Source organism: Lithobates pipiens, unplaced genomic scaffold (genome assembly GCF_037356315.1).
Source record: "Lithobates pipiens isolate NorthernLeopardFrog02 unplaced genomic scaffold, aLitPip1_a1.2 Scaffold_13, whole genome shotgun sequence".
NCBI classification, from domain to species: domain Eukaryota; kingdom Metazoa; phylum Chordata; class Amphibia; order Anura; family Ranidae; genus Lithobates; species Lithobates pipiens.
Genome location: NW_027507718.1, coordinates 195,734,072 through 195,746,954, shown reverse-complemented (window position 1 = coordinate 195,746,954; position 12,883 = coordinate 195,734,072). Strand labels below are relative to the sequence as shown.

At 44.0% G+C, this 12,883-nt stretch overlaps 1 protein-coding gene and 1 long non-coding RNA gene across 2 annotated transcripts in view; one reads left to right on the top strand and one right to left on the bottom strand.

The window, feature by feature from the left end:
* MRPL1 (mitochondrial ribosomal protein L1) overlaps positions 1-5,121 on the bottom strand; it is a 79,148-nt gene extending 74,027 nt beyond the window's left edge. The window contains exon 1 of the mRNA XM_077476086.1: positions 5,016-5,121. Coding sequence (XP_077332212.1) covers positions 5,016-5,046 — 31 coding nt within the window. The 5' untranslated portion in view covers positions 5,047-5,121. The remainder of the gene's footprint in view (positions 1-5,015) is intronic.
* LOC143974559 (uncharacterized) overlaps positions 5,093-12,883 on the top strand; it is a 34,543-nt gene continuing 26,752 nt past the window's right edge. Inside the window, exon 1 of the long non-coding RNA XR_013272244.1 lies at positions 5,093-5,219. This is a non-coding gene — a long non-coding RNA (uncharacterized LOC143974559). The remainder of the gene's footprint in view (positions 5,220-12,883) is intronic.

Below are 12,883 nucleotides of genomic sequence, written 5' to 3'. Positions count from 1 at the left end.
TACGATTTTTGGATTGTGCGTAGACTACTTTCGACAGCCGATCACGACAGTTCATCCGATATTAATTTTTCTCTGTCATATGAGAATTTTCAGGACTTTATTTACCTATTCAATTTCTACTTGCGACTATTAAGCGATCGTACGATATTCGGATCGTGTATACAGGCCATAACTCTACCCCCACCCCTAATCAAAGTTTTTTTTTTTTATTATTGTTCTCATGTTGGACCCACCCCAGGCTCTTACGTCAGCCACCTGCAGTCTCTTGCGATACTGATGACACATATCCAGAGAAGCATCTGCTTCCCCACAGTGCCAAATGAACCTTCATTCATCGTATGCCACATCATCAGGGAGCCAGCTGCAAGAACCAGAAAGAGAGAGCTGGCTCCTAACCATGAAGAAGGCAGCACAGGACAGTATGGTTCAGCAAGAAGGGAAAAGGACAACACAGGACACTGAGCTTTATAAGTTTGCTTTTCCTGTATAAACAAGCATTAAGAGTTCATTCACACTGCCCACGTGATAAATCCTCCATTTTAGCACGCAGAAAGCTGCAGGTTTTCCCTGCAATCAACTGTGGTAAAGGAATGGCATGATGCACATTTCAGTGCATCTCACCGTTTATTTTTTTTGGAGTTTAGCCACAGGCGCCATTCTGGGAATGAATGCAGTTTTCTCTGACTGGATGTTACGCCCAGCCTGTCCACCTCATCCAATCAGAGAATGCTTTGTATAAATTCATAAAATGCAACACATTCTCTGAAAAGCACCAGCTCCTGTGCCAAGTGAGCCAACCTCCTGCATTCGCAATTTATCAGGCCAGCTGTTCAGCATGGGACCACAAAGCTGGTGGCGATAAATGGAATAGTGGTGTGTACTATAGTGATTATCAGCTTCCAGTGGCATCAGGCAGATAGATAGATATATATATATATATATATATTTTACACACACACATTGCTCCAAGTTGGACCAATGTAACTATGTATAAAATATACCATACCTGGAATTCACCTTTCATAATGTTACAACCCTAATCAGGGTGTAACATGTTATTAACCACTTGCAGACCGGACCATTTTGCTGGTCAAAGACCAGACCACTTTTTGCGATTCGGCACTGCGTCGCTTTAACTGACAATTGCGCGGTCGTGCGACGTGGCTCCCAAACAAAATTGACGTCCTTTTTTTCCCACAAATAGAGCTTTCTTTTGGTGGTATTTGATCACCTCTGCGGTTTTTATTTTTTGCGCTATAAACAAAAATACAGCGACAATTTTGAAAAAAAACGCATTATTTTTTACTTTTTGTTATAATAAATGTCCCCCAAAAATATATAAAAAAAAACTTTTTTTTCCCTCAGTTTAGGCCGAAACATATTCTTCTACATATTTTTGGTAAAAAAAAAAAAAAAAAAAAAAAAAAAAAAAAAAAAATCGCAATAAGCGATTGATTGGTTTTCGCAAAAGTTATAGCGTTTACAAAATAGGGATAGTTTTATAGCATTTTTATTAATAATTTTTTATTATTTTTTTTTTTTTACTAGTAATGGCGGCGATCAGCGATTTTTATTGTGACTGCGACATTGTGGGGGACCCATCGGACATTTTTGACACATTTTTGGGACCATTGTCATTTATACAGTAATCACTGCTATATAAATGCAGTAATTCCTGTGTAAATGACACTGGCAGTGAAAGGGTTAACCAGTGGGTGGCAGTGTAGGGGTTAAGTGTTCCTAGGGGTGTGTTACTAACTGTGGGGGGGTTGGGCTTTCATTTAGTGAACACTGATCTCTGCTCCAATCACATGGAGCAGAGATCAGCGTCACTAGTTGCTAGGCAGAATGGAGAAATGTTGTTTACACAGCATTTCCTCCATTCGGCCGCTCCGTGAGACGATCGCGGGGATGCCCGCGGCAATCGAGTCCGCGGGTCCCGACCAGCGCGGCATTGAATATTTGACGTACCTGTACGCCAATATGCCTGCCCGTGCCATTCTGTCGACGTACATCGTCGTGCGCTGGTCGGGAAGTGGTTAACAGACCGCTCCAGGCACCTACATGATCCCCGCTATGGCAGCTAGCAGGGTTCTTCTCCTTCCCTGCTAGTGGTCGAAATTGTAAAAAAATGTGGGCGAGTGAGGCTCTGCCCGCCCAGCCCCATTACTGATTGGCACGCTTCTGTGCATGGAAAACTATAAGGTCTGGCAGATACACTGGCAGATTGGCTGATCGCTGGTGCAACGCTTTACAGACGCCAAAAAAAAAAAAATAATTAATAATAAATGCATTTGTTTACCTGTGTAAAAATGTGCATTTATTATTTTTTCCCAAAAAGTGAACTTATCCTTTAAGGTTTTTTACCTTAATGCATTCTATGCATTAACCACTTCAATACAGGCCACTTATACACCTTACTGCCCAGACCAATTTTCAGCTTTTCAGTGCTGTCGCACTTTGAATGACAATTGCGTGGTCATACAACACTGTACCCAAACTAAACTTTTATAATTTTGTTCCCACAAATAGAGCTTTCTTTGGTGGTATTTAATCACCCTGGGATTTTTATTTTCTGCTACACAAATAAAAAAAAGAAGACCGAAAATTTTGAAAATAAGTAAGTTTTCTCCTTCACTGACAGGCACCAATGAGGTTCCACTGATGAGCACTAAAATGCGGCACTGATGGGCACTCATGGATGGTACTGATGGGCATCACTGATTGGCAGGCATTATTGTTTGGTTGTTAGGCACTAATTGGCATCCATTGTGGGCACTGATTGACTAGTGGTGGGCATTTCTGATGGTCCTGGTGGTCGTGTGGGTATCCTTGGGGGGGGGGCTGCGCTGATAATCAAACAGCACACCCAACCCCCCCCCCCCCCCCCCCCCGTCAGCAGAGCAACCGATCGGCACTCCTCCACTCTCGTCTGACAAACATTTTTTTAACTGACCAAAAATGCAGCAAGCATAACAGCGCAATGGACCAGTGTGAAGAAATACATTGAATTTAAATGGATGCATTTCTCTTGCGCTTTGCTTGTGTTAAAGGTGACAGTAAATTATTATTCATTTAAGGCAAAGATAATAAAAAAATGTGTATGTATATATATATATATATATATATATATATATATATATATATATATATATATACACACACACACACACACACACACACACACATTTTTTTTGTACCTGCTAGCCGACCACCTGCCGCAGTTATACTACGCGAGGTTAGCTCGGATGTGAAAAATCGCAGCTATATGTCTGCTCTTTAAGACGCTATAGCAGGCACGCGTTCATGCAGAATGTCCCCAGAGATGATGCGCATGTCCACCAGGCACCTGTAATCGCTCCCGACAGAAGGATCTTTGTGTGCAAACATACAAATCCTGGTTCTGTCAAGGGAGTAGAGACAGATTGTGTGTTCCTACTATGTAGGAACAACAATCGGTCTCCTCCCCCAGGCAGTCAAATCCCCCCCCCAGTTAGAAATACAGTTAACCCCTTGATCGGCCCCTAGTGTTAACCCCTTCCCTGCCAGTGACATTTATACAGTAATCAGTGGCCATTTTTAGCTCTGATCACTGTATAAATGTCAATGGTCCCAAAAAAAAAAAAAAAAGTGTCAAAAGTGTTCGATCTGTCCGCCGCCATGTCGCAGTCCCGATAAAAATCACAGACCACCGCCATTACTAGTAAAAAAAAAAAAAAAAATAATAATAAAAATTTTGTAGATGCTATAACTTTTGCGCAAACCAATCAATATATACTTATTGCGATTTATTTTTACCAAAAATATGTAGAATACAATTTTTTATAGCGCACAAAATAAAAAACGCACAGGTGATCAAATGCCACCAAAAGAAAGCTCTATTTGTGGGGGAAAAAGGACATCAATTTTGTTTGGAAACAATGTCACAATGGATACAATGCGCAAATGTCAGTTAAATAGACGCGGTGCCGTATCGCAAAAAATGCCCTGGTCATCAAGGGGGCAAATCCTTATGGGGCTCAAGTGGTGTATTGTAATTTTTCCTTTGGGTAAATTGCATCCTGAATTTGCGGTACCAAAATTTTAATTTCGGTGCACCTCTAGTGAATGCACATCAACTTAAATGGGTTGTAAACACTCGTGTTTTTTCACCTTAATGCATCCTATGCATTGAGGTGAAAAAACACCGGCCAGTGACTGGCCCCCCCAGTTTTACCTACCTGAGCCCTGGAATTTCCCACGGCAGAGACATGCTCTTCCTCTGCCTGGGTTCTCTGGCCTTGATTGGATAGATTGATAGCAGCTCAGCCACTGGCTCCAGCTGCTGTCAATCAAATCCAATGACAGGACACCGGGGGCGAGTCCAGCATTCGCCGTGGAGCACATCCGCAAGGTAACCACCCAGGAGATCGCTTCTCCTAGGGCAGGGATATGCAATTAGCGGACCTCCAGCTGTTGCAGAACTACAAGTCCCATGAGGCATAGCAAGACTCTAACAGCCACAAGCATGACACCCAGAGGCATGATGGGACTTGTAGTTTTGCAACAGCTGGAGGTCCGCTAATTGCATATCCTTGTCCTAGGGGGTTATACAATGTGGGGAGGAGCTACCAGCGCCGCCGAGGGACCCCGGAAGAGAATGATCGGGAACACTCTGTGCAAAATGAACTGCACAGCGGAGGTAAGTATATGTTCGTTATTTTAAAAAAAACTTGAAGCTTTACAATCACTTTATGTACAATTAATGCATGCTATATGCAGCAGAAGTTGCATGAATCCAGCCCCAGTGACCTTGGACAAGAAATCCTAACCTCACTGCCTGTTCCAAGTCAGTATCACAAATGATTGAAGCCAGAGATTGAGTAATAGCTGCCCCCTGGGTAGGTTTGCTATGAGAATACAGACATGAAAGGGATGCATGGTGGAGCTATTGGTTCTACGTGTTTATGCAGAGAGCAGCTGCTGTCCTGCATTGTAATAAGATGTACCTTACTGCTACAGAGGTGGCCACTGACCTGTACGCAGGCAGTACATGGAAGCAGCCATGACCTAGAGGCTGAGAGACACAGGAAAGGGAGGAGTACCAGCTGCAGTACAGGAAGACTGACCTGGGAACCGGAAGAGGAACTCTCGGGTGTCACACCGTCCGAGTGGAAACACAGACCGGAAGTCAGGCAAACAGTGCACGCTCACTATAAATATATTACGCCGAGCGGCTGGTGTGTATGAGTGCAGGGAGACATCTAGAACAGCAGTGTAACTGTTATTGTACTGAAGTATGTATAGGAAGAGGAATGTTATATTCTGCTGCTGAAGACCCAGGTCTAACCGATTAGTGATAGGACACAGGATCTGTACTACATTTGTATGTGATCTGCAGGGACATAGGTGTGAAGATTTCACCCAGGGAATGTCAATGGTCAAGAAATTTTCACCATCTATAGCAGGGATATGCATTAATGGACCTCAAGCTGTTACAAAACTACATATCCCATCATGCCACTGCCTCTGGGTGTCATGCTTGTGGCTGTCAGTTTTGCTATGCCTCATGGGACTTGTAGTTCTGCAACAGCTGGGAGGGCGGCTAATTGCATATCCCTGATCTATAGTATAAAGTCCACACTATAGGTGTTTATAGTAGTTCAAAGGCAGAAAAAAAACCCATTGCACGCTAAAGAGAACGCTTTGCTGGAAAAAATGCTAGACATGCCAAAAACGCTTGTAAACACGCGGAAATGCTAGCGAAGGGCTTGGGCATGTTCGGATCGAACCCACCAGGAAGATGGCACTGCACACCGCCAATCATAGGCAGCGAGTGTATGTGCAGCTGCCGGTCAGGAAATGCCTCACTGCTTATTAGAGATGGGCTTTGACACTGCACACGGCTAATCACAGGCAGTGAGACATTTCCTGGTTCGCAGCTGTACAGATCGGGAAATGTCTCACTGGCTGTGATTAGCCGTGTGCAGTGTTGGCTTCTTAGTGTGACCGGCTATATGGGATTTCAATACATGCCCAAGCCCATCTCTACTGCCTATGATTGGCGGTGTGCAGTGATGGTTTCCTTGCGGGCTCGTTCGGAACACGCGCGAGCCCATCACTACTGGACACATTTAGCACTTGAGTGTTCATTTCAGTGGCCAGAATAAATTAACCACTTGAAGACCAGGCATTTTCTGGCACTTTTTGTATAAATGTAAAAAAATCTGTTTATTTTTTGCTAGAAAATGACTTAGAACCCCCAAACATTATATATATTTTTTAAAGTATAAGCCATAGAGAATAAATTGGTGGATTTTGCAATTTTAATGCAAGAAAACATACACAATACATAACCCAATTTTTTTGTAAAAGATGATGTCACGCTGAGTAAATAGATATCAAACATGTCATGCTTTAAATCTGCGCACACCCACGCTGCAGCAACAAATGATATATATTTTACTTTCCATAATCGACCATTTAAAAGCCTTTACAGGTTACCACTTTATATTTACAGAGGAGATCTAGTGCTAGAATTACAGCCCATGATCTGACGTTCGTGACCATACCTCACATGTGTGGGACGATCACTATTTGCATGTGGGCAGGACCAACGCATGCTTTTGCCCATGGGGGATGGGGGGGCACTTTCAATTTTTTTTCTTTATTTTTACATTTATTTTATTTTTACATTGTTGCTTTATTTTTTTAATGTAAACATCCTTGTGATAGCAATAGGCATGTGACAGATGCTCTTTATGGAGGCATCTGGGGTCAATAAGACCCCAAATCATTTCATACCAAGATTGGATTTGATTTCAAAAACTGCCGCTGTTGACAGCTAGGTAAACTGGAAGTGATGTCATGTCACCCGATCAAAGCCAATTCGGGCTTTGTATGGGTCTCCGGTCTCTTATAGGCAAGTCATTTTGCGGGACGTTGGTTAAGAAGGTATTCCTGTGCTTTGTAAAAACAAAAATGAAAAGCCTATTTTTCTCAAGTCATCTTCCAGGACGGCACACCTGAGAGATGAGAGGCTCCTCCCTACAGGAAACACAATCAATCGACAGCTGTTTTAAGTCCCCACCCTTCCCCTTGATCCTCAGTTTTTGATTGTGTTTCTCCCTACACAGCGAAACTGTTTGTTTTTTTCCAAATGACCCGAAGCCTGGGGCTGGTGGTCTCCCCCTGGGAGCCGGACCACAAGCCTGGGAAGCCTCTGGGTCTGGTAGGATATTCTTGTCCTTCCTGGGGGGGTTCCCCTATCTTTTCCTCAGGGCGGGCAGCAGAAATTGGAAGAGCCCCCCTGAGAGCTGAAGGACCCTGGGTACAGTGGTGTACCCAGAACTTCAGGGGCCATTATCCTGTCTCCCCCTCCTTACCTGTACAGGTGGCTGTTCAGACGGGGGTGCTGGCCATCGGTTCTTTCCAGGGGGATCTTGTCCCCGACTCCTGGGTCCCCGGTAGCTCGCGTGGGCTGCCGGAGAGGGCGTGGCAACAAGCACCCGCGTCATTTTCAAACTTTGGGAAAATGGCAGCGGCGTTCTTACCCAGGAGGGAAGGCTGAGAGTCAGTAGGAGCAGGCGCCCACATCCTCCTTTCTCTAGAGCGAGGAGGCACCAGTTTACTACGGTGGATGTCTGCTTTAACCACCTCAGATATGAAGATGGGAATGAGGAATGGAAGGCATTGCCCCCCCCCCCATGTATATAGACTGACTGACTGGTACAGTGCAGGACACAGCCTAACCTAGCACCTCCCTATGGGGACAGCAGTTGGGGGGGGGGGGAGCACTTTGGCGGCTATCCTCCTTGCGTGTGGACCATAAGGATGGAAAAGCAAGCCCGCTGGCTGTGGCAAAAAGAGGAAGACTACAACGGTGAGTACTTTACTTTCCTTTTGCCGTGGGAAATTAGCTGCAAAATCCCCAATTCCAGCCAGAGGGTTTCTGGGCATTTGAGATCTCACCTGGGGTCTGGATTCAAATAGCCCTTAAGCTTCTGCTAAAAACACCAGCTGCAGCTCCCTCTTACATCAGAGAAGCTGTATGGTGGACAGGTGGTGCAGAGGAACGAGTGTGCCTAAACCACCTCAGATGAGAAAGAGGTAGGTAGGCCATTGCTCCCCCTTCCCCGTGTATATACTGACTGGTGCAGTGCAGAACTTGGGGTCGGGATACAAATAGCGCAGACGCCACTGCTAAAACCACCAGCCACAGCTCCCTCTTACAGCAGAGACACTGTGGTTATCGCAGCAGTAGGTTGCCAGCCTCTCCCTACATGCCCAGTTGTGGTACATTTAGTAGGGATGAATATAGCGTACAGAGGGGACCTGGTAGATACAAAGTTACTTACAGGCCAGGTATACCACTGAACAGGTTATTAATTGGGCAGTGGTTGGTGGATTCAGAAGCTCCCCTGGTCAGCAGGTGCACTAGGTTACCGGCCCTATTCGCCCAGCTGCTAGGAATCTGAAGTTGCTTCACAATGTTTAAAAGCTGACCTAACATTCAAGGATGGGCAGAGACCAAGCTACTGTGTGGCACAGTAGGGGTTCCCTTGTCACAGATCCTCCTTTTGGGGGTTGCCTGCTATAGTTAACTTTCATAAGCTCCAACCTCCCACTCCACCTTTACACTGTGTTTATATTATAGTGTAGGAGGTAAGAAGAAACTTTTTTTTATTGGTTTGGGCTACAATCCACTCAGTGGCAGATCTAAAGGCGATTCACCATAGATCGCTCCCTACATCCTTTTAATTGAGGATTTTCTGTGCAAACCTATGCAAGAGCTACATAATTGATTGTTTGAAGCCTGCAAATAGCTATTTATCCCCAGGCTAAACTGGTAACCACCTCTTCTAGAGAGGTCTTAAATTGGTCTCTAGGGCTGGGCTCATTGAGACTTTAGTTGCTAATCAGCACCACCTGGATATGTGCTGGCTAGCGTTTGCGCAGTCTATGGAGGTAAGGTAGGACAACAACTACTACTAATAGTAGGGTGTCCAACCATTTTAGGATCTGTTCCTTCTCTGGTGGTGAAGGTTTAGTATCTACAGCCCAGGCTATGCCTATGAAATAAATTGCCTGTTGGTTATTTCATAAAGGGATAGACCATGACTCCTCATTGGCTGCACACCAGTAGACCTCAGTAGTGAAGGTTTGTGCTTGCTGGGATGTTTTTGTGGCACAGCAGAAATACACATTGAGATTTGTGACATCTCTGCTTAATAAGGACTATATTGCTGTACATCAGAAATGCACTGCACTGAAGCTTGTTTTCTGTCCTTTATATACTAAAGGTACTGCTTTGTTTGGCTACAGATCAGAAAAATACAACAGTGAAGGTGGTCTGTACTTTCTGGTTTTGTGTTGCACAGCAGAAATGCACATCATTGAGTCTGGTGACATCTCTGCTCATAAATGGTTATATTGCTGCACATCAGACATACACAAGATTGAGGTCTGTCTGTGGGGCTTTGTGTCCTGTTTTACTGCCTTGTTGGTTACTTATCAGAAAGGCAGCAGTGAAGTCTGATGGTCCTGATTTGCGTGGCGTTGTGCTGATTCAGACAGTGCTATTAACAGCAATGGCTGCCGAGTTTAAACATGCGATTTGACATGTTGAGTCGCATGACAAATCATTTCAATATGGATGTGCTATCTCTATTCATAGTGTTTTATTGTTGCACATCAGATTTATACAGCATTAAGGTCTGTGAGGTTTTGTGTCCTGTATTACTGCCTTATCAGAAAGGCAGCAGTGAAAATTGATGGTTCGAATTTGTTGGGCTACATAGTAGAAATACAAATTGAACCCCTGCCAGGTGTAGTACATATACTGCCTTTGGTAATCCATGTAGCACCACAAAGGGGTGTTGTGCTGATTTTAGCTATGCGATTTGACATGTTGAGTCGCAAGGCCAAATCGCTTCAATATGGATGTGCTATCTCTATTCAGAATTGTTATATTGTTGCACATCAGACATATACAAGATTGAAGGTTGTCTGTCCTTTTATGTCTTGCATATACTGCCTTATTGGCTGCATATCAGAAAGGACACAGCAGTGAAGGTTGCTTGTCTTTTTCTGATTTTGTTTTTGCTGCTCAGCTGAGAGACACATTGAGGATGGTGGCCTCTCTGCTCAGTATTGGTATATTACTACACATCAGACATACACAAAGATTGAATGTTTGTGTCCTGTATGTCCTATATTTACTGCCTTATCGTTTGTATATCAGGCTAAGCAATGTTTCTCATGGATCTACCTTTCTGCATCTTAGGGATACACAGCAGGGGTTTGTTGGCTGCAATCCTCCAGGGAGTCACAGCATTGGGGACCCCTTACTTGTTCGACCTGAAAATTGCTATTTGTTTTTTTCCCTGCGACCTGTGTAATCTTGAGGTCTGTGGATCCAGGAATCGGGGACTGCTGGTGTCGCACAGACACAAATGGTACCCATTGGAAGCCATAGTATATGACTTCTCATGCGTCTTGCAGTCCCAAGTCGCAGGTTGGGTCGCACGGGTGTGGGAACCCTAAACTTATCTGTCCCTTCTGATTGAGGTTTTGCTACACAGCAGGAATACTCATCATGACGTTATTGTTTTATTTTGCAGCAGACCAGAAAGATTGCAGCTGTAAAGGCTTTCTGTCTTTTTCCTCAGTGTCTGCTTTTATGTTGTTGCACAGCAGAAATACTCAAGATTGAAGCTTGTTGGTGCTTTCTGTTTCAGAAAAACACAATGCTGCAGGTTGCTTGTGTCCTTTCTCAGTGTTGGTTCTATCTGAACTACACTACAGAAGTGCATGACAGAAAGGATTGTCTTGTGTTCCATATTTTTCCCTGTGGCATAGCAAAAATGCACAACACGGGAGTTGGTGTTCATATTAATATTATAACTGTGGTGGTTTGTCAGAAATACACAACATAGAAGTTTGGGTCTTTCTGTCTTTATAGCCTTGTTTTGCTGTACATAGGTAAAGCACAACAGTAAAGGGGGTTCCTGTCCTTTCCGTATTTATATATCAGTTATGACCTAGCTAGCTGCACTAAAGAAATACGCAGCATTTAGGGTTTGCTTGAGTCTTAATGTTTTTACGTCTTGGCAGCACATCAGAAAACCAGACTATGAGGACTGTTTGTCTACGTTGAGGTTCAGATTTGGGTCTCTTCCCATATTTGATATATTGGTTTAGCTAGTCACACTCAGGCACACAACATTGTTGTCTATGCTTGTGTCCTTTCTGTCTAAATCTATTGTGCCGTGCCCACAATCTATGATCATTTTATTTGTGATATTAATAATGCATGTATCACCTTTTTGTATTTCAGCCTTCTTTTCCATGGAGGGGCCAGGAGTTCGGGCTGCAGCTGCCACATGTCAGAAAACCTTGACCGCTTGCATTCAGGGATGCCAGAACCATTTCCTAGGGTTGAAGCCCTGTAGGGTTATGGGACACTGGAGGAAGGGGATAATGAATCGCCCTGTTTAGTAAGAACTTGGAGAGTTCTGTTCAGAGGAGTATTAGGGCCTGAGGATGAAGTATAAAGATGTATACCTGATCGAATACGTTTCGGCTCGGTGCATGGCCTTCATTTTGCCCTTTTAGCAAAACTAGACATAGCAATATGGGTAGTCTACTCCTGCTAGGGACTTTAATCTCCTGAAGAAGGCTCTCAGGCTTAAGTAAGGACATAGATTGGGCGTGCCTTAAACCCAGGGTTCAAGCTTCTGTTAATCTATTTCCCTTAAGTAGGCTTCCCTTTAGTCTTTTGCTGACATAAAGATAAAAAGGAAGCAGTTTTATTTCCCTCAACAGGATAGTGTTAAGACAGGCCCTCTTATTGATTAATGTAGTGTCCTTGTCTTACACAGGTCTCTTATTTATCTTTTTAGTGGTTCTAAGTAGCACCTACAGGCATAATAGGCCATGGTTGTTAGATGTGTGAGATAGGCAACATTGCTAACCTACAAGTTTAACATGTTTTCTGATTCCATTTTTAAGAGCCCATTTCACCTAGATACTGCATCTGAAGCGGAAAAGGCAGGAACATCTGTGGAGCAGACCTGCAGATCAGCCGCATGATCCAGCTAAGATGCCTTCATCAAGCATATGAGCGTATGGAGTGGAGGTAAAGCTCACTGCAGAGCCAAGGTTCGCCAAGAGGGTTTTGCAGTGGCCCCACCCTAAGGTAGGCCTGAGGTACTTGTTTATCCTCTCAGGTGTGCCGTCCTGGAAGATGACTTGAGAAAAGTACCAGTTACTTACCGGTAACTGTCTTTCTGGGAAATCTTCCAGGACGGCAGGCCTACTTCCCGCCCGTTGGAGGAGGGAAAATTCTAGAACACTAGAAGGTGAGTACCTATGAGGAATGATTTCCCTTGTGAACCTGGTTCAGGAGTTACTTCTCTACAAACTGAGGATCAAGGGGAAGGGTGGGGACTTAAAACAGCTGTCGATTGATTGTGTTTCCTGTAGGGAGGAGCCTCTCATCTCTCAGGTGTGCCGTCCTGGAAGATTTCCCAGAAAGACAGTTACCGGTAAGTAACTGGTACTTTTTCCATTTTGAGTAATGACTGCCAAGACCGGTAAAGAAGACTTCTTGTTTTTTCACAAGGGACCTCATTTAATAAAGTGCCTTTCCTAAGAATGGCTGGCTCACAATTGTCAATCAGATTAAACAAAGGTGGGTTATGTATGAAAGGAAAGTACACATGGAAGTGCAGTCGCTCTAAATCTAAGGGGTGGATCTCAAATGAGTGGAAGCTCTGCTGATTTTATCATCCAATCATGTGCAAGCTAAAATTCTGTTTTTTATTTTCCTTGGATGTCCCCCTCAGATCTACAGTGGCTTTACTTCTAAGTGCACTTGTAGTGAAAAGTGGATTTTCCTTTA